The 22,446-nt window shown below is 27.8% G+C and overlaps 3 protein-coding genes across 4 annotated transcripts in view; 2 read left to right on the top strand and 1 right to left on the bottom strand.

Annotated features, from left to right (window-relative positions):
- Positions 1-14,736, bottom strand: part of LOC145186642 (uncharacterized) — a 39,825-nt gene extending 25,089 nt beyond the window's left edge. The window contains exons 1-13 of one of the 2 annotated variants that reach the window (XM_090095355.1): positions 14,601-14,736; positions 10,589-11,123; positions 10,226-10,307; positions 9,984-10,139; positions 9,834-9,887; positions 9,108-9,560; positions 5,891-6,039; positions 5,493-5,724; positions 5,141-5,338; positions 4,437-4,502; positions 3,102-3,173; positions 2,824-3,017; positions 2,033-2,225 (exon numbers count right to left, since the gene is read on the bottom strand). In XM_090095355.1, the coding sequence (XP_089951481.1) occupies positions 2,033-2,225; positions 2,824-3,017; positions 3,102-3,173; positions 4,437-4,502; positions 5,141-5,338; positions 5,493-5,724; positions 5,891-6,039; positions 9,108-9,560; positions 9,834-9,887; positions 9,984-10,139; positions 10,226-10,307; positions 10,589-11,123; positions 14,601-14,614 (2,398 nt within the window). In that variant the 5' untranslated portion in view covers positions 14,615-14,736. Of the gene's footprint in view, positions 1-2,032; positions 2,226-2,823; positions 3,018-3,101; positions 3,174-4,436; positions 4,503-5,140; positions 5,339-5,492; positions 5,725-5,890; positions 6,040-8,588; positions 9,080-9,107; positions 9,561-9,833; positions 9,888-9,983; positions 10,140-10,225; positions 10,308-10,588; positions 11,124-14,600 lie in introns of those variants that run through there. The other variant, XM_090095357.1, reaches the window with a different exon arrangement.
- Positions 14,737-16,111: 1,375 nt separating this feature from the next.
- LOC149884687 (cyclin-dependent kinases regulatory subunit-like) lies at positions 16,112-17,898 on the top strand. Its single transcript, XM_090096507.1, has 3 exons — positions 16,112-16,268; positions 16,726-16,853; positions 17,744-17,898. The coding sequence occupies exons 1-3, from the start codon at positions 16,216-16,218 to the stop codon at positions 17,794-17,796; spliced, it is 234 nt and encodes a 77-aa protein (XP_089952633.1). The 5' UTR covers positions 16,112-16,215; the 3' UTR covers positions 17,797-17,898.
- Positions 17,899-19,211: 1,313 nt separating this feature from the next.
- Positions 19,212-20,843, top strand: LOC145187162 (ganglioside GM2 activator-like). Its single transcript, XM_090096699.1, has 4 exons — positions 19,212-19,371; positions 19,598-19,793; positions 20,374-20,521; positions 20,693-20,843. Exons 1-4 carry the CDS (start codon positions 19,299-19,301, stop codon positions 20,780-20,782), a joined length of 507 nt encoding a protein of 168 aa, XP_089952825.1. The 5' UTR covers positions 19,212-19,298; the 3' UTR covers positions 20,783-20,843.
- The last annotated feature ends 1,603 nt before the right edge of the window (positions 20,844-22,446 follow it).

Raw genomic sequence — 22,446 nt, 5'->3', positions numbered from 1 at the left:
TCAAAATAAATCCATGCTATTTCAGTAATCAAGATTGAGCTTTTGAAATATGAATGAATTTTAAATAACTTGAAAATTTAAAAAAAATTTAAATAGATTTTTTAAGTAAAAAGAAATTTTAACAATTTATTTTAACTTATCTCCACAAATAACGTACCAGATTCTACCATTAAAATTTTAACTAAACAATTGATTGATCTCTATTTAATTGAATTAATAATTGAATCTCTATTACAATTATGTTAATTTAGGTTCAGCTAAAAAATAAGAATTAACTTTTAACAAGTTAAAAGAGCATTTCTCAACTGAAATTCCACAAAAGTTTGATGGGGGAAGCTGAGTTAGTACAAATTTATAATCTATATACCAGCATATATGCAAAAATAAGATGCGGTTGGATTTACTGGATAAACCAGGACATTTACATCAGTTTGTAAAAATATAACACCCTTTGTAAAAATATAACACCATTTTACCAGTTTTCAACTAATTAAAGTTGAAAGCAATCCAGTCTTTAAATCACATTTGCATCAATGATATTTCCAAGTTATGCCAGTTTTTCATTATGCTAGTATGCATATAAAGCATTTGTGCTTATGTATATTTGCAGCTAATAAATAGAGTGCTAGTAAGCCTGTTTGTTGGCTGACTTAAATATATTTATTCTTTAGTAATAAATCTTTAGTTTGTAATACAAACATTATAAAATCCTAAATCTGGTTTAGCATATAACTGTGCAGAAAGCAAGATTTTCAGTTTCCTAAAAATAATTGGTTTGACTTTAAAACTGATAGTAGCCAGATTTTTTAGTTTCAGTGCAGGTCTATTTTAAAGGTTGGCATTTATCTGTTAGGAAATACAGTAAAGTGAGATGATTCAGTTCCTTGAGTTGCCTATGTAAAGAATTGGTAGATTATGGAAACTCAACTGTTTCAACAGGCAATTATGTACTAACATAGAATTATGCACTCCCATTTATGCAATTATCTGGGGTTTCTATAATCTACCAATTGAATCATGTTTATAAAATTAGTCAAAGAATTGGAATTTTTGGCTAAAACACAAAATCATAAAGTACTTTATGAAAAGTGCTTTATGACTTTGTAAAATAATCACTATTTTAAACTTAATTAACAGTTCTAATAAACATTTTTATCTGCCTTGTTATTATTTTAAATTTCTATTCTCTTAAGATAAACATTAAAATAAACTATAACACAGAAAAATGTAGATATTGGGAACGAAAACTTTGAGTATCCTGAAAATTGAAGGAAGACAAGAAATAATTATTGAATACTCTTGGTACAATGATGATTTTTTATTTGACATAGAGAAATAAAATGAACTGAAAAAAAAAATTTTTATTCATCTTTGTTGTATTGCATCAGAAAATTTAATAATTGATAGTATTGATCCTAATTTTTTTTTTTCAATTTTTTTAACAATTTCTATAACTGTTTTCTAAATCTTTAACTAATGGCTATTTCTTTAACAACATACACATCTTTAACTAATGGCTATTTCTTTAACAACATACACATCTTTAACTAATGGCTATTTCTTTAACAACATACACATCTTTAACTAATGGCTATTTCTTTAACAACATACACATCTTTAACTAATGGCTATTTCTTTAACAACATACACATCTTTAACTAATGGCTATTTCTTTAACAACATACACATCTTTAACTAATGGCTATTTCTTTAACAACATACACATCTTTAACTAATGGCTATTTCTTTAACAACATACACATCTTTAACTAATGGCTATTTCTTTAACAACATACACATCTTTAACTAATGGCTATTTCTTTAACAACATACACATCTTTAACTAATGGCTATTTCTTTAACAACATACACATCTTTAACTAATGGCTATTTCTTTAACAACATACACATCTTTAACTAATGGCTATTTCTTTAACAACATACACATTAGGCAGAAAATTTTTTTCCACAAAATGCACAAATGTGCACAAATAATTGAATGCAAGAGTCAGTAAAATAGAAAAACATTTACCTGAATTTTTGAACTTTGCACCAATTGTTTTTAGTCTTTCTTTATCACTGGATGTTCCTGTAACTAACAAAAATAAAAAGTTGGGATTTGTATTTTTTGATTTTTGAAGTGAGAACAACTGATACATTTCCTCCATTGCTGCTGCAGTGTTGCGGTATTTTGTTTGAATAAAAGGTATTGAGCCACAATATTTCTGAAATTAAAAAGCATTTCTGTTACAGAAAAATTTTGGTTCTAATTTAGTAAAACACAAAATTCGTTAACACAATTATGAAATAAAATAATAAATATAAATTCTAAAATGAGAAATCAACCACTTTAAACAATAAAGTTTGTTTGCTTTGAGAAGAGAAGTTTTTCTAGAAAATAAAGATAACAAAATGCTTTTGGGCTAAAGTAACCATTTATTATTACCACATTTAATAGAAAAATATATCAAGTAAATATGAAGTAATAGATTTTAAAAATGATTTCATCAAAATATTTTATCTTTCTTGTAAATGCGAACTCAAGTATTAAATCTGTCATTTATGTCAAGGCTAGTTGAGATTACTGCCTTGAAAATCTTAAAAAGAGTTCATATGAGCTTTAAGTTATGAAAATATCATTTTTAAAGTTTACAATTAAATTGTGTTCCTTAAGTTAAATAGTAGACTAGTTTTTTTTAAGGTGCAACCCATATTAAGTCATCCCCAGTTTTGAAAGATAGGGGAGAAACCATTTTTTCCCCAATTTTTCACTTCCTTTAGGTGATACATTTTTAAAAATTTTAATCAAAATAAAAAACCCACCTGCACTGCTTGTGCACTAACAAATGATACCCAGCTGGCAATTCGATATTGATCTCGACCATAAGTCATAATTGTTGTGTATGTTCCTTGTTGCTGAAACAACCTAATTAAGTTATATACATAACGTTGAAGAAACATGATAAGCTCAGCGCTTGTTCCATCAACAACAAAAGCAACATTAGCTTTACCAACACCTGTGAAAAAAAATTTATATAAAGTTCTTAAAAACTAGATTTGAAGAATTTTTACATTTGTTTTTAAAAATAAGTATAACCTACTGCCATATTTGAAGTCAAAAGATGAATCCTTTTGAAATTGTTTTTCCCATTGCCAGCTTTTAAACCACCACTCTAAATAAATAAACTAAAAAAGTATGACACCTAAAATCAATGGTAGCACCTTCCAGAAGTAATTTTATTTCATTTTGTGTTTTTATAAGACTATATTATTTAGTATTTAGTAATAAAAAATTTAAATTAACAATTATTTAATCAAAATATCTTATATTTATTTATTCATTTTTTTTAAAAAAAGCAAAATTTGTTGAGCTGAAAAAAAACATTTAAAAAATCTTTGAATAAAAAAAGTTTAAAGTTAAAAAAATATCTCAGCTAGATAAAAGCCAATATATTTGAGTCTATGATGCACAGTGATATCCTGAATGTTAAAAAAATTCTTTTCTTTGTATAAGTTTTATGCTTTAAACTTCAAACAGCATTTTACATAAAAATGTGCCTTTTACTTTTTAACATCTTGAAAGAAAATACTAAAATTAGTCAAAGTACAGTATTATAGGTCCTCCATATGATTTATATGGAATAAAATAATTGATAATATCCATATAAACATCTTTATGTTAACAAAATAATAAGTACAACCTAAATTAAATTTTCATTACATTTAGAGATCATTTTATTGTTAAAAATGAAATTTTTACTTTTAATTAGAAGATTAAGCTTTTCACTTACATGAGAAATATTTTTAAAAATTTTTTTATCATCTAAATTTGATAAAAGACTTTTTGATTAACAAAAAAAAATCAGTACAATAAAAAATAAAAATATGCTCCGCAAAGATTTCAACACCTTGATTTTCTGTACAGTACAGTGTACAGAAAATCTGTAGTGTACAGTGTTAAGTGAGTTAAGAAATTAACAGTACAGTACTTTAGTGTTAAGTGAATGGTTCATTTTGCAGTTTGTGATTACCTGTTGGTTTAGATGTTAACAACAACAACAACAGCAACAACAACAACAACAACAACAACAACAACAACAACAACAATATTCACAATAATAATAAGAATAATAATAAGAATAGTAATAATAATCAAAAATAATAATAATTATGACAATAGTAACAATAGTAATAATTATAATAACAACAATACTAATAATAATAAATAGCCAGTTTTTAATAACTATTAGTATTTTTTTTTGTTGCATAAATGACTATATAACTGCTTATTAATACATAAATAGTTTATTTGATACATAATATATAATTTATATATAAAAAAGAATAAAAATTATTCCAAATTGCAAAAAGGTTTGGTCATGTAAAAAATTTAATGTTTAAAATATTTAAAAGTTCATAGAATATGGCTGACTAACCTCTATGAATATGGCCTTTATCATGAACAGAATGAGGTGAAGAAGAACCCACTTCAAGACCAAGATCTAAACAAAAACATTTCCAGCCATTATAGTTAAGCATGTAAACTGCAGCAAAAAAAAACAACTCATAACACATTTTCTAATAAATCTATAAGCAATTACAATTTACTTTGTTTTCAAAGAAAACTACCGACATGTAACAATTTTTTTTTTTGAAAACAAAGTAAAATATAATAAATAAACCTTGTAAACTGTAGTATTAGTAAATTGAGCAATATTTAGCTTAGAAATTCTTTAATCTTTCTAACATTAGTAATTTTTATATTTGCTTTGTTTTTCTTCAGCATCTGAGAGATTTATGAACAGTTTTTTTTTAACTGTTTTTTAATTTGGTATTGAAAAGAAAACAAACTGGCAGTCAGACAAACACTTTTACAACCATTTTTAAATACAAAATTATCAGATTTGTTAGATTCCTATAAGTTGTAAAATGTAGAAAAGCAAAAAAATAGATGGTATTTCTTTTATTAAACCAAAATTTAAAAAAAGAAATACCATCTTTTTTTTGCTTTAAAAAAATGTTAAACAAAAATATAAGTAGACTTTTTTTATTGACTTGATTTTCAGTTTAAAAAAGAAGTTAGTTTGACCAAAATTAAAGAGAAGTTAAAATTCCTAATAATAGAATAATGTCTAATTACATCTTTGCAGTCTGGCTTGCATAATTCGTAAAACAGATTGTTTCAAAATACTTGGTTGGCCTCCAATTTTTAGTCCAGCACCTCCTAGTATAACTGCCTCATAATTCATTGCTTGAAATATTCTAGTTGGTTTTGTAAACTTTTGCATTTCACTCATGGTTACACCAGACCCAGTTGCCATGACAAATATTTTTACTCCTGTCAAGCATTAAAATATTTTACAAAATTTACTTTTAAAAGAAACAAATTATTAACATTATAAACAACTTGTTCCTAAAATTTATAATAACATTATAAACAACTTGCACTAAGATTTATAATAATTTTGTTAAGATTTTGATATCTTTTTTACCAAGTTTCTTGAATTTTCCACCATATTCTATCATCTTTGCTTCATCACCATGTGAATTCCCTTTCACAAACATGAACATAAACATTTTAAGTTTGGCTTCCAACTTGATCGCTTGATACAAATTATAGTAATATTCTAATGCCTCTCCAATTTTTCGACCAGGTAATGATGAAATCTCCATGCATTTTTCTTTAATCTCAGACGATTTTGAAAATGTTCTGAAGCCATTAATCTAAAGGAATGTAAAACTATTTTGAAGTAACTTCATATTTGATATTTTTGAAAAAAATTGAAATAAAATACACCCTGTAGAGGCTTCTTAAAGGAAAAACTAACAAGAACTTTAATTCTAAAATCTTTTTGTAGTTTTGATCAAAGTGCATTGAAGCAGTGCTTACCAAATTAACTGATTCTCCAAAAGTACTTATTGATACATAAGAACCTCTTTTAAACATCAGAATAAAATTGTAAACCCAACGCTTGATCATCTCCATATGTTTACCATATGAACCATCAACTAACATTCCCACACTAGCTTTTCCAACAGCTAAAACATTTAATTGATACAAAAAAAAATTAACAATAGAAATCATAACATTTTTTAAGGTTATACCAACTGGAATTGCACCACTCATTTGAAAGATTGTTTTTTACTTTAAATTACCAAAAAAATGTTAAACTATTTGGCATCCCTAATAAAATAGTGAGCTCTTTAGTCAGTATGTTAAACATTAGGGAAGACTGGGTATACTTGATTAGCCACCAATATTTTTTATCATATACTTCCTAATTCTTATTATGTTTGGTTGTAATTGTTCTTTGTATTATCTGCTCATAATGTTGTATGGAAAAGTTACAGTATGCAAAGAAAATAATTGTACACTTTAAAAAAATCTAAGAAATTTTTTAAAATTGCATCAAAAAATGGGTTGAATAATAAAACTTTTAAAAAAATGAATTGTATATTAAAACATCTTTTTTTGAAGAAAAAAAGTTTTTGGCAGCTAAACAACTTTTAAAGTTCAAGAAGGCCACATCACAAGTAATGAGAATTTATATCAAAGAACAAGGTTATAGAGGTAGAGTAGTCCAAAAAAGCCTTTCTTAACTTAAAAAAAAAAAATTAAATGTCAATTGGAGTTTGCAAAGAAGTATTAAAAAATGCTGATTCATATTAAAATAAAATTTTATGGTCAGATGAGTCAAAATACAACCTTATTTCATCAGATGAAGCTCAGAAACTATGGAAAAAAGGAAAAGCTTATAAATTGAGTTGTTTGCAAGTTAATGTAAGGCATGTAGGTTTGGGGTAGTATGAGTTGGAAAGAAGTGGGAAAATTGACATTTATTGATGATAAAATGGATGCTTCAATGTATTGTGAAATTCTCAAAGCAAACTTGCAACCATCTAAAAAAAAATTGAGAATGGGAAATGATTTCATATTTCAGCAGGATAATGACTCAAAACATACTGCTAGGAAAAAAAAGCTATACTTTAATACAAATAACCTCAATATTTTGGAATGGCCTTTTCAAAGTCAGGATTTGAATTAGAAAGAACATTTTTAGTGTATTTTGGACAGAAAAATTGATGACCAATGATTTAGGTGCTAGGACAACTTGAAATAAGCGTATAAGGATTTGAATTAGAAAGAACATTTTTAGTGTATTTTGGACAGAAAAATTGATGACCAATGATTTAGGTGCAACTGACAACTTGAAAGAAGCGTATAAGGAGTATATGGAATAAAAAAACAGAAGAGATCCAAAATTTGGTCAACTCAATGCCTAATCGTCTAGCTGAGGTCATCAATGTGATATTCTGTATTGATATTCAAGTGTATACTTTAGATATTTACAATTTTTGTTAACATTTTACCTGGTTAGCACAAATATTTTGGTCATAAACATAAAAGATAAGATTTTTTTAAGTGTACAATTATCTTTTTTTTGCATATTATAGAACTGTTTTTTAAATTACTTTTAATTACATTTACAACATTTAGAGTTTAAAAAATTGTAACTAATCACCTGGGGAAACATGATTCCAAGATCAAATCTCACCATTAAGATAAGTTTTGAAGTGATAAGTTAAAAATGGTTCATTTATTTTAGATAATGCCATGTGTTTACAAAATAAAGGAAGGATCCAAGATAACTAAAGAAAAGAGCCCAAAAGAGATATGTAGAAAGTAATAAGCTGTTCAATCAAAATCCAGTACATACTTGCAAAGAAGAAAAATGTCCAACCAGTTTAAAGAAAAAAAGGTACAGCAAGCTTTAAATGGTTTCTTGACTTTAATAGAAGCCATTCAGAGATTGCATTACATACACCAGAAGCTGCAAGTTTTAGTTGAGGCACCAGCATTAACAGACACAATGTTTCAGCTTTCTATAAAACTCTGCATGATTTAATGAGTCAATTCATCTTAAGTCTAGAGGCCATTTGGAATGTAAATAAAACTGGCATAACTACTTTACACAAGCTATGCAAATTGTTTGCTTGCAGAGGGGAAAAGTAGATATTTGATTTATTACTGTTTGGAGTGCAATAAATGCAACTGATAACCATACAATAACCTTTTTATTTTATCACAGAAATCCTAAGAATGTCTTTTTTTGAAACCATTTGCTAAACATCTTCTAGTGATTAGCATTGATAAACATGACAGTTGTACTTGCACATAAACTTTATTAAAGAAAATGGCATTAATTTATTAATTTCTCATCTGCACACTTCCAATAAATTGCAGCCTTTAAAGAGAACTACAGTTGAGCTTTTAAAAACTTATTATTTCAAATCATGATTGCTCAGCCAGCAAAAACACTCTAATATGTAAAATTATAGAGTGCTTAAAAAAATCCTTATGCTGAAAATATTTAATGGGGATTTCATCAATAAAGTCTGACATTATAAGATGATGAATGTTTTCTTATATTACAGAAAGAAGAACTCTGCTCAGAACCACAGGCAGATAATGAAGCAAGAGAGCTCTCTAACCCTAGAAATTATCATATTTACCACAATCTAATTTATTTCATGACCAAGGTAGTCATTCTTTTTCCATTAGCTCTGTAAAATCTAAAAATATTAACCTGGATTCTCAGCCTTCTGCTTTAAAAAGTATAGGTTTGTAGAGCCAATAAATTCTTCTTGATATATGATTCCATCCAGAAGCTCCACAAAACAAATATATTAAAAGAAAAAGTAGAAAGAAATGTCAAACAAGAGCTTTACTCCAAGAGAAAAAAAGTCAGAGAGAAGAAATTTTAGCAAGAATTTGTAAAAACCAGTGAAAAAAAATTTTTTCTTAAACTTTTGAATCTCCTCTTTAAATGTATAATGAAATTATTTTTTTTAAATTACAAATCTTGACATTGTCTGAATAATTTACTTTTTATTTGATTAAGTTTTAAACACCAATAGCAACACTTCAGTCAATGTTATCTTGAAAAACAAATGTTTTGACCAAATATTTTTAAACAAATGTTTTGATCAAATTTTTTTAAACAAATGTTTTGACCAAAATACTAAAGATGGTATCAGGGTTTTCCAGTCTCCCCTTTCTCTTTTACAGCAAAAAAACAGAGTAAATGCTCATACTTTTAACTTACACTCATATTTAAAGCCTGCAGCAAAAACTCTCCAATCCCATTTTTGTAACTGAACAGCTAGGTTTAATTTAGGAGAAGGAACTTGTGCACTTGCAGAAATCTTTACCATTTTTCCACCAATACTTACCATTTCAGGATTTATTAAAACACCTTGAGTTGATAATTGTTGTTTTGAAGCTCCCAATATTGCATTTCCTACAGCAGCAATTGTTTTATTTGCTGCTGCAGCCACTCCAGTTGTTCCGATTGCTAATCCTATTCTACTTGCTCCACCTGCTCCATTTGCTCCTGCTGCTTCATTTATTCCACTGGTTCCTCCTGCCCTGCCTGATTGAGCAGCTCCACCCAATCCACCCCCTCCACCGATTCCACCCACTCCACCCACTCCACTCATTCCACCTTCTCCACCCATTTGACTGGTGCCAACAGGGCCACCTTTCATCTGATTAGACCCTAAAGAGTTAACAATCTTTTATTTTTATACTTATTTCTAACTTCTTCTTATATTTTTAAATGAAAAAAAACAAACTGTTTTTTGAAAAACTGTTCAGTTTCAATGTAAAACCAAAGTGTTAATGAAAAATAAGTTGCAATCAAAAAATAATCAAACTTTTATCTTAAACTCCAACAAATTTTTGGGTTCATAATAATCTAAATTTAACAATCTACTCTATTACTCTAAATATTTTTATCTTTTACATTAAAAAGCATAAAAACCAAATCTACCTTCAAACTGCCTGCTCTTTCCAATTAAATCTTCTTTCAGACTATTTGAGAATTCTGTTAGAGAAAAAAAGACCATAAAAGTTTTAAACATGCTACAAAAATATAGCTTATTGACAAACAGAAAATGAATAAAATATTCTATAGTCTTACCTTTGCTTTGTACATTCAGTTTTTCAAATTCGTTTTCTAAATCTTGATCAAGAACATCCTCATTAGCATCATCACTTTGATTTGAGTCTTCATAAGTATAGCTTGACTCTTCTGCTTCAAGATCTCGTTCTTCTTCTTCTTGACTAACATTTGAATCTCCAAAAGAAGGAATTACTTATAAAATTGTGAATTCTTTAAAAATAACTAATAATCAAACTTAGTAATCAAATGCTTATGCATACCTGATTCTGCAAGTGCTTCATTTTCATCCTCTACTTCATCATTATCAAATGATTCTTCATTCTCATCATCATCAAACGATGGCTGTAAGATTAGTAAAAAGAATTAAAAAGCACAAATATGTATAATTAGTTAAAAGAAAATATGAAATGACTTATATCATATAAATATTTAGAGATATAAAAAATATTTATATAATATAATTTTTTATATCTACTGTTGATATACTCTATACTTACTATTATAGATTTATATATGTTAATGTTTTTTTGTTAAAATATTTATATTTTATATTTTCATTTATTGTATGCAACTACAATATTCTCAATCAAAATTGAAAGATTCAAATACAAGTATTTAGAAACCTCAGAATCATGGCTACTAATAAATGCCTCTGCAACTTTTCTATTTTCTGATCCTGTATTTTTACTACTGTGATTAGAAAAACCCCTTTTCTTATCACTTGATAATTTATTTGAAAAGTAATCTGGGTCCATTTCCTTTGAGCCTAACTCCATTCCAACTGGATCCTGAGCTGTCATAAGGAATTCTTTTTGAACTTTATCATTTATTGCAGATAAGGTTGCATGGCTTTTAAGCATACTTTTAGGTATATTGGAGCGCAAAAAATCCCTTGATCCACTATCAAAGTTATCAAAATCTCCATCAGAGTCAAAATAAAAAATTTCTTTGCCATTATGAAGAACAAATGAACTAGAGGAAGATTTAGGCGATGAATCTGGAAAGACTTTTTCTGTTTCATATCTCTTATCAAAATTGTCAAGATCAACATCAGAGTGTTCAAATGTTGTGTTTATAACAAATTTATCATTCTTGTAAATCTTGCAATTTGTGTAGGATATATTGAACAATAAGAGAGTCACTAAAATACTTTTAAACCTAAAAAGAATAAGATAATGATTATTGAAAATAAAAATATAGAAAAACAAAAAATATTCATAAGAATCTTAGAAAGATTTTTGTAGTATAAAAGAAACAACAACAACAACAACAACAACAACAACAACAACAACAACAACAACAACAACAACAAATATTTGGTTACTAAAAAAAAATCCAAAAATGAATTTTTTGGACTTTTAATATAACAGAAGCTAGTTGAGAAAAACTGAGGCTATTTAAATTAAACCGAGACTGAAACTTTCTTTCTTTCTTGTAAAAATCTGTTATAACAAGCAAGTTTAATCTGATTTTTTTTTTTTTAATTTAAATTTCCACATTTTTTTAAACGTTTACTTACTTTAATACTTAAGTGCTAGTTAAGCTTTTTTAATTTAAAAACTCTTAAATTTATTTTAATAAGTTGGCTGATAGTAAAAAATACCCTTTAAGTTAAACTTATCCGATACCTAGAAGTGTTATGCAAGCAGAAAAAATCAGTTACTTTGCTTGCATAAATTTTGCATGAATGCTTTTATGTTCATTATTCCACGTGCGCGATTACCTTGACAACAATTTTTTTTTTTTGAATTTACTTAGACCTATTTATTAAGGGTCTGCGTATCGTTTCATTTCCGTATCGTTTCCATTCCGATATGATAGCGGGAAAAAAAAGTTATCGGATTGATAAGAGCTCCGGTATATACCGAGATTCAAACTAACTACAATACCGAATAAAATTTTTTTACCGTTTTTTGTCGTAATTATTCCGATGACATTTTTTTTTTCGCCATCATATCGGAATGATGACGATACGAAAGTGAAACGATACGCAGACCCTTACTACTTATATTTATTTAATGTAAAACTTAAGTGATTTGTAAAATAACACGAATAAAAGATCAATTAACTTAGAACCTATTTCTATGAAAATCAAAAAAATTTTGACCGTGTTTTATTTTTGAATACCGAAATACCAAACCCAACCCAGATTTCACATATTGTGAGGGAGCTATTTCTAATCGGAAAGCTAAGCAAAATACCATCTTGTAGTAACCTAACCATCCAAAATCACTCATTAATATTTTATGCACTAACAAGTGAAAATGAAAAGACGCTAAGCCGCAAAACAAAAAATCTAATTTAAAAAGTAAAAAGCATGTAAAAGCAAGAGAAGGGAGGAAGAAGTTTACAAAGGACAAATTAAGAACCAAATTACCCGCTGAGCATGGGTATCCTCACGACGTTTTACGGATGTCTTATCCAGTGGGTAAGAGGAGGTTACGAAAGAGTTAGAAGTGGGGAAGACGAGTAACAGTCATAAAGGACATACAGGGGTAGCTTTATTGTTGAAAACGTGAGATAAAGGACCAAAAGAGAAAAGCAGATATTTTTTTTTTGTAATTTAAAGTTGAAAACTTATTATTGATGATAGTATCATTTAAAGAAAAAAGATCCTTATTACTAGAGTTTAAAAAAGAAATTTTGGCCGCAAAGAAAAGTACTCGCATAATGTTAATAAGTCAGAGTGCTATTATTACACAGAACCAGTTGGTATAAAACAACGAAACACTAACTAGGGTTATGGGATTTAATTATGAATATTCTATAAATCATTCTATAAATGGGATCATTCTATCAATAGGATCCCATTGATAGAATGATTAATAGAATATTCATAAAATAGTTAAATAAAATATTGATGTAATAAATAGTATATTGAGTAGATAAATAGAGGATTGATAGATTAAGAAAAATAACATAAAAGAAGATGAAACAAAAACAGGTAAACACATTGTATTTGCTTCATCTTCATAGTTCTGAACTATTTGATGAGGATATAAAAAAAAAAGCTACAACACAAAGTTCTCTGAAATCTCATAATACTGTTTTAGTTTATTTAGTGTGAAGCATTTCTTTCAGATTTTTAAACGGTTTCTTTGTCAAGTATCAATTTCCTCTGACAAATAAATTAATCTGAAAGCTTCCATTCAGCCGTGTAATAGATAAATTACATAATTAGCCGTGTAATACATGAATTATTAATCTCACCGAGTCTCGTAAATCATTAATGAAACTTTTAACTCTTTTGTGCTGCAATATTCCGCCCATATGCATTGCATGGGTGGAAAAAAAAATATTGCTGCACAATGGAATTAAAGATTCCCAAGTGCAGCAATATTTTGTATGACATTCAATATTTTTAAATATTGAAAACGTTACTATGGAGATCATTTGATTTTACTTGTGAATTTATCTGGAGATTTTAGTGTTTTTTAATAAAAGATTTAAGCAACTCGTGAACTCCTCAAAATTTTTTCTTCAACCACAAAAAAATTTTTCAATCAAAATAACATCCTAAGATTCCTCAAAATATTGTAACTTGAACTCAGGAGTCAAAAACGCATTTCACATGAGCTGTGTTGTTACCTAGCAAACAACTCTCTCGGTAAAATCGGTTGGTTCATCAAAAAAAACACCATACAACAGATCGTTATGAAGGCCACCTTGTTCATCTTTAAATATTAATCATTAAGTAATGCTTATTGAGATTTTTCAGGGTAAATAAATTGAAGAGCGGTCAGAATTACGGGTTTGAGGTGCCATAGGGAAAAAAATTGTGGGACTCCTAAACTTAACCAAAAAATTAACCGATAGATTTTTTTTTTTTTTTACAAACATGAAAACATTTTTTTTTTTCCTCATATAGAGAAATTTATTTATAAATTTTTCAGGAAAATCAAAAATGTGTCTCGTGGTAGACAGAATTCCGCAGTAAGTTTTTTTGCAGTGGTAAAGTTTCACTTTGATTGTAAAAGCTATAACTGACTTACTTCTAATATGCAAAATATTAAAGAATATCGCGCAATATTGAAAAATATAAAAAAAGCATCGCGTAACTTTTTAAAATGAAGATTTCTTTATAGAACGTAAAACTTGCATTGATTCAGAGACCATCTAATTTCTTTTTTTTCTATTTTTTTTTTTTTTTTTTTTGAAACAATTTCACACTTTGTAATTTAAAAGCAAAGAAATATTGCACGATATTGCTTTTTAAGATTTTTTTAAGAAAAAAAATGGCTCGTTTCGTGTAAAAAAAAATTTTCCTAATATTTGGAGTATCCGTTAATTAGTTGTTCGTCAATCAAAAGGTTTTCGTCGTAAATATGACCAAGGTTTCCGTCGTATATATGACCAAGGTTTCGTTGATATAAAGGAAATTGTTCACAGACTAAATCCACTTTTTAGAGTATCTATTTGGAGGAAAAACTTTGGAACCAAGGTCATCATTTTAAGAATACTTTTGTATATTTTGCATCAGCGATTGCACGATAAATACAAACACTTTTTGCAAAAACCTCAGTAATTTCATAACCAGGTTAATTCAATAATCACACAGCATGCAAAGAAACTAAACACTCTCATGCGTAGAAATTTAAAAAATAAAGGCTGTTAGATACCCAAATTAAAAAATACCTTGACACCATCATGGGCTTTTATTCTATTATTTTTATTGCCATTAAACTAAACATAGTTGTAAGTGTTGTATTTTATTTTGATTATTATTTTGGATTGTATATATGTTAGATCCCGATGAGGTAGACATTTAGTGCGCATTAGCTCGCGTCAAGCACTCACTCAAGCGTTCAACCAACTTAGGTTCTAAAGCACTAGATACGATTTTGATACGTGATTAATTTTAACTTACGCAATCTACATTTAGTTTCCAGTCCTTTATTTTGTAAACTACAATGTGTACGAAATTCTTCAAATTTTAGCATGAAATAAAATGTAAACCGGCTTTACTAAGTGTTAAGGAATTTTTTTTTTTTTTTTTTTAAATATAATTTTTATTTGAAAAGAACTTTTACTTAATCTGAACTTTAATCATATTCTAATAAATATAGTTAAATAACTTAAAACATTTTTAGTTAAATTTAGCAGTTAATTTCTTTGCAGCTAAAAAATAAATATTTTTTATATTAATTTATGTATAAGAGTTTCAAAAATCTTTTTTATTTTAAACGTCATCGGCAAATGTTCGCAGGAGGTTATTTTTAACCTTCCCTTATAGTTTTTTTACCTAGAGTTTTGTTTTATTTGAAGTTATGAACAATTTAGATTTAACTGTATGTGCAAAGCATGCACTCCCACGTGTCTATTAGTGTATACTTTATTTTTTTTTAAAAAAAAAAAAAAACTTCGTGTACTTTTCTCACTTGTTTTTTTGATTGTTTTTTTGTTTATTTATTTTGAAGTGATTTAAAGTTTCTAAAACAACTAAATACTGTAGTGTTCTCTGATTTCTGGCTTTCTTATAATCTAACTTTTATCAATTACAAAAAATTTTATTTACATATGATAAAATAAAATGATGATAATTACAGTATTTCCTACTATAGGTTTATATTTAAAACGTAATTTCTTTTTTTTCACATGTGCAATCTGTTTATTTTGTAAACGAAAATATTTTTCTATAAAGTTGATCTCTTTTTCTAGCCAGAACTTCCATTCGTATTTTTTACTCTTTAATTACCTTAAATATAATTGGCCATCGTCATAAATACAATATTACATTTTAAACAAAAAAACCAATATGAGGGTTTTATTTTTTAAAAATCAAAGTCATTTGGTACCACACAAGGTTATAAAAATGGAACACAAAAAAAGGTAGCGATGACTTCTGATAATTGCATATCTCATAAACATGCCTCACACACTAATTCGCGTTTTAAAATGTGCCAATTTATAAAATGTTACTTACAACCAAATAGCTCATAAATCTACCTTTCATAGCATATATAAAATGAAAACAATCTCTCTTGAGAAGTTTTACTTTTTTTAAAGTGTCTTAATACTTAAAATAATTTAACAAAAAAAGCTATCAATACTGTAATTTTTAAGGAATCTCCACTGGACATATTCTAATATATTTTTTGTTATTATTAAACTTTATTAAACCCTTGGGAGTTTACTATTCGATCGGCTTAAATGGCTTCTTTCAATATGTTTATACAGTTTTTAAGGAGTACGAGGTAATAAAAAAAAAATTATGTTGTTTTAAAATAATCAAATTCTACGCATCAAGAAAATGTCACAGATATTTTATTCTGACAAATATTGCGACGACGAATATGAATACAGGTTTGTTATTTAAATAAACAAAGTATAGCTTTTTTTATTTCGACAGTTTTAAATGAAGTGTTTTTCAAATACACACTAAAAATCTTAATATTACGAACACTGGATTTAACAAACATTTTTGATAAAACTAAACTCTGCTTGCTTTCATTTTACTCTGACACTACTCCCTGTAAAAAATTTGGACAAATCGAACTCTCCATATTAAAAATCATTTTTTATTGCTCTTGAGGGTTCGTTTTATTGAGATTCTACTTTATATGACATCTCAGTTGAAGTCATTATTGTTGCAAAAAGGTGATACGTTATTATGCAAGTGTTTGAAAGAATAAAATCTGAGAACTTATGTAACTAAAAGTTTTTCAAAAAGATAATAAAATACTTTAATAAATATCATTACACGTTTTATATGTAATAGATATTGTTAACTAAACTATGAATACTTATGTCGTATTTATAGGCATGTCCTTTTGCCGAAAGAATTATTACGTCATATGCCAAAACAGCGTTTGCTTACGGAAGACGAATGGCGAAAATTGGGCGTAACTCAGTCAAGAGGATGGATACATTACTTGTACCACGCACCAGGTACGGTTAAGAAATGCTGTTATATTGCAACGCACCCGCTTAAAATTTAAAATCTCCCTCTCCTCCCCTTCTGTCTTAGCCTACCATACCCGCTCCTGGCTCATCCATCCTCAACCCTCCCCACCCCCACCCCACTCAGACCCCCACATACACACACACGCGCGCGCACGTCAGAATAGCCAAAAAAAATGAATATTTACAAAAATACAGCCAATATGATAAAATATGAATTTTTTTAATACCTTACTCGATTATACTTAATCTTTGTAAATTGACCTTATTATGATTATATTTTTAAGAATACATTTGCAAGACCCAAATATTTTTATTATCAAGATTACTTATGAAATTGTAAAAACTCAAATTTTCACTAAATTTTCGACCCCTGACCCCTGACCCCTTAACCCCGCCTCCTGGCGTACACAAATTTCAACCGCCAAAATAGAAGCAAAAAAATTTCCGGCGCAAAAGTTTTAATTAAAAACCTAAAAGCTTAAAGCTTTAATCATAATAAGGTCAATTTACAAAGATTAAGCATGATCGAGCAAGGTATTAAAAAAAATTCATCTTTTATCAGATTGGCTGTATTTTTGGAAAAATTAGTTTTTTTTGGTTATTCTGAAGTGCGTGACACACGCACCCACTTTTTTTCTTCTTATTCTTCTATAGAATTAAGTAGTATATAAAATTTATGAATTAAATTTACTGAATGTTATCAAGAAATATTTTTGTTTACTTTACTGAAAAATGCTTTTTTAAAATCTACAGTCTTCTGGGAAAATAAAAAGCATAAGCGATTATGTTTTGGTAAAAAAATCATATAGTAATTTATTAAATTTAGTTTTTTAATTCTTTTATTAAAGAATTGAATATGAACAAATATACTTTAGAACCTCAAATTCTCTTATTTCGTCGGCCACTTACAGAGACGCAAAAACAGTAACCGTAGAAAAAAAACCGTAACTGTAGAAAAAATCTTACGAAGTTTGGAGATGGGATAAAGATATTATTTAAAGGATATTTATTAATTTATATGTAAATAAAAATAAAAGTTAAAAACGAGATGTTTTTTTCGTTAACCGCCAGTCATACTTTCATATAGTCGAGCTTGATTTCCATTATAATATTATTATCAAGCCACAATTATACTTTGCGTATGGACCTGATATCTTGCAGCATTTGTAGTTTTTTTTTTTTTTAATTTTTTTTGTTTTTCTTTTTTTATCTGAACAAAACTTGTTGTGTGAGATTTGGAAAGAAACTTATGGAAACAAAGATGGTGTAAAAAACCATTGTGTGATGTCTGTGTCAATAAGATTACGCTATGGTCGGCAAACTTTTTTTGACAAAATTTTTACGGGAACTTTAATGACAGCGTGCGATTACATTTTGGAAAATCAATAATTATCTATAATTGAAAAGAATTATTAACAATTTAGTAAAAAAAATTTGTGAAAATTTTGTTAGTAAAAAAATTGCATTAAATTTTTAAAAATGTATATTTGTCATCCTTAAAAAAGCTTGGAAAAGCAATAAAAATATTTTAATAGAATCTGAGCTAAAATATGGTTTTTAAATAACAGAAACTTTTCCATTTAGAAATCCTTTTATTTGATATCTTTAACAAAAATGTTCTTGTGCCTAAAGGTCCGCCTTATTTATTAACACTTAATAAGGTAAACTGATTTTTTAAATCACTAATAATTAATCATTTATTAATTCGTATTAATAAAACTGGTAAATAATGCTAGTCTTGATGAGTTTTTTATATTAATCAAAACATCAAGTAATCTTTTGATAAGTATGATTACAACACTCGGTAGAGTACAATTATTTACGTGGGACATTGTTAAGTTTTGTAAGGGAAAATTATTTGTCGTTTAAAAGATAAGCGAAAATAATTCGTGATTTCTTAAACGCCCACAAATGATTATTTTAACACAGTTTCTGTAACGACCAGTTAAAGCGGAAGCTTAGCGTAATTAATCAACATTTTTTTTCTCCGAAAGTATTTTAGATTTGAAAATAGGTAGAAAATTTTTATTTAGACAGCTCTCAATCTAAATCACAAAATTTGACCAGTTATTCAAACTTTGAAAGGATTTTGTTCAAATACGTTTTAACGGTTTTTAGTTAGTTCCTAGATCACCAGTGCCAGATTACTCACTCATTACTCAAGACTTCAACAATTTCTTAAATTAGAAATCTTCTTGGTGAATGAAAAACATAAAATAAAAGCGTTGAGCTCAGCACAAAATTAAATTTTTTAGTCCACACTCTATAAATGTTAAAACAATTGTGCTATCATTAACACGATTGTTTTAACAATTGTTCTAATGATAGTACAGCTGGTGATGTATCATACCTAGCAACAGATGGCAAGAACCCGCTATATAAAGAGTAGCAGAAAATCAATTGAAATAAGTCCTCTTTCAAGCTGCAAAAATGATGAAGTTTATTTGCTGGGTTGCCCTTGTTGTAATTGTTGAAAGTGCAGTCAAGTTTGAGCCTTGTCACAGTAAATCTTAAAATTTTTCAAAATTCTAATTTTTTTTTTGTTGTTGCTTTTTTGTAAGAATAAACTTTCTTTATGCCAATTGGTCAACCATAGACATTTTAAAAGTTTTTAGCCTTTAGAAATAAATGGTTTTAAGCTCGTAGCCTTTAATAACATTTTTTAAAAATACCATGGTAAAATGATTAACGCTAATTTGATAACATTTTTATTTCGCTTGACTTTTCAGATGACCCTCATGTGCACTTGCAAGTGGATCATTTTCCCGACGAGCTACATCTTAAAAAAGGACACTTTTTTAAAGCTAAATTCAGTGTGACTGTTAGCAAACAACTTGCCCAACCATTGTATGCTCAAGTTACTCTAGAAAAGAAAGTTGCTTTCTTATGGGTACCAATTCCATGCATAAACAAACTTGGATCATGGTAAATTGTTAACTATGTTTATTTCTTTAGCTTTAGGTTTCTCTTACATGAACGATAAGGGTCTAGTATCGAGCTAAGGGTTATGACTAGTTGTTGTACATCACTTGTTTTAAATATTTCAATTTTTTGTTTCAACTGAAGGATATATATATATATATATATATATATATATATATATATATATATATATATATATATATATATATATATATATATGTATATATATATATATATATATATATATATATATATATATATATGTGTATATATATATATATATATATATATATATATATATATATATATATATATATATGTATGTATGTATATATAGATAGATATATAAATCGAAATTGAGACAACTAAAAAAAACTCAAGTCATTTTGACTTAAAGAAAAGTAAATAAAACGATGTAGGTTCAATTTTGCATTAATATTTACTTGTGTGTATTTTCCACTTTCTTATAATCAAGTTTATTAAGAAAATAAATACAGCTTTTAAGTTAAGCAGTATGATAAATATTCTTCTTCAAAAAAGCTTTTCTCCTTATCATATAGCAAGAAGTTGTCTTATTTTTCAGCGAATATAAGTTAACATGCGACGAGTTACTCAGATTATCAGGAAAAGACTCGCTACCATACCCATGCCCAGCACCAGTTGGAACTACAACTAATGAAGTCAATGTTCAAATCCCTGAAATTCCATCAGTCGTCCAGAAAATTGGAACGGTAGAATCTTTTTATTTATTTATTTGGAATCTTTTTTTTTATGATCAAAGCTTACTGTAATTCATCATCACTATCGCCACCATCTTCCCATGGCAATTAAAAAAGTAGTTGAAACTATGACAACTGAAATTTCCATGACATACGGATAATTGTTTTTTTTTTTATCATTAGGGTAACTACAACTTTAAAGTCGAGTTGAAAGATCACAACAAGAAGAAAATCGCATGCGTTCAAGTGAAAGGTCTTCCAGTCAAGTTTTAAAGTAAAAACCAAATGTAAAACTGTGTGCTGTTGAAATATAAAGTTTAAAATGTCTTTCAAATTGTACCATTATTTTTAAAAATCGAGGAAAATCAAAGAATCATTCAAAAAAGGCGCGCAAAAAAGAACTCAATAGAGTACACCTATAAGAGTGTTTAACAACAAAAATTTAAAGTGCGTAGTAATTAAGCATCTGCGTCTCGTTACTTTTTTATTCGAGACAAGACGATGATATTCGGGACACAATTTTTTAACTCCGAAAGAAAATTTATTGTTCCGGTATATAACTTTATTCCGGGACAGTTTATTCGTCAGTTTTTTCCGGGACATTTCTCGTCTCGTTATGCTTTTCCCGGTTCATTTCGAGGAAACGATTCCGAGACGCAGACCCTTAGTAGTAATCAATGCACTAACGTTGGCAACGTACGCATTTCCAACGCTTTTAACATTTTAATAGAAAGCAGATTTTTTCTTTTTTTTAACTTTTTAACAAATTCAAGACCAATTGTTCTCTACATACAACCGTACAGTAAACTACAACCGTACTACAACCATAAGTTAACTAACCGTAGTTTCGTTTTTTGAGTGAGATTATATAAATCAATCTTTTTTAATAAAGTTTTTATGAAATCCAATTCTAGTTTCTATTATTTAATTTTATCAATATATTTTCAACTTATTTTTTTTTTTATTGGTCCTACTCTGAGTTAAAAATGACAATCAGATTTAATGGCTTCTTAGCTTGCTATTTTGATACAAAAAGCCTTTTAAGTACTTAAATCCCACCAGGGAAGGGGGAAATTTTAATCAAACGAGGCTATTACTCATGATTGCTTTTCTGCGCTATTAACACAGTAAAGAACTATTAGCAAAATAAAAACCTTGTTACAAAGTAATTTGTTTTGTTTCCTGTAACAAAACAAATTAAACTTTTCATTAAACTCTCCAATTCGCTAAGCAAAATCTCCATGCCCATTACATAGTAACCTTGAAGTATGGAAATATATGGTCATTTGCGATGTGAACTCTCCACAATATATTTAAAAGCCTATAAAAGAAATCAACAATTTAACAGATCAACAATTTATCTCATAATAGTATGTTTAAAAAGTAGTCTAATATGTAACGGAAAGTCAAAAAAAAGGTCACTAATTCGCCAAGTGAAATCGGACAAGAAACAGCAGCCAAAATTTAAAACTTTGGCTTAAAACCGGGTTGGATGAGCCAAAGAAAGTTGGGTTTAAAGTTAAACGTGTCAAAAATGTATATTCAGGAAAATATAAAATAATTTGGCTTAAAATGTTACAAACGTAAAGTGCATTAAAATACAGTGAAAAATAAGCAGAATAAATGTTAAACGTCGGACATTACGTCGAGAAGTCATAGTTTTTTTAAATTCTCGTCGTTGCTAATGATGAAAAGTACCTTACATACTAACCTGATGAGACGATATAAACAAAACGATGTAAACATAGACGATAAAGAGGCATTTGATTTGGTTTTCAAATATTATTTAGTTATGTTTAACGAACAAAATTAGTCAAAAAATTATTGTTGCTTTATTAATATATTATTGATAAAGCAACAATAATATTATTGGCAGTTATAAATATTATGAATTATTAAAAGAACACAACCAAATAAAGTTGATATAAAAATTTGCC

This window comes from Hydra viridissima, unplaced genomic scaffold (assembly GCF_058129835.1).
Source record: "Hydra viridissima isolate aposymbiotic clone 2 unplaced genomic scaffold, HvirCarnegie_v1 scaffold_8, whole genome shotgun sequence".
Taxonomy (NCBI): Eukaryota; Metazoa; Cnidaria; class Hydrozoa; order Anthoathecata; family Hydridae; genus Hydra; species Hydra viridissima.
The sequence above is the reverse complement of the archived record's forward strand: the minus strand, read 5'-3'. Positions and strand labels throughout refer to the sequence as shown.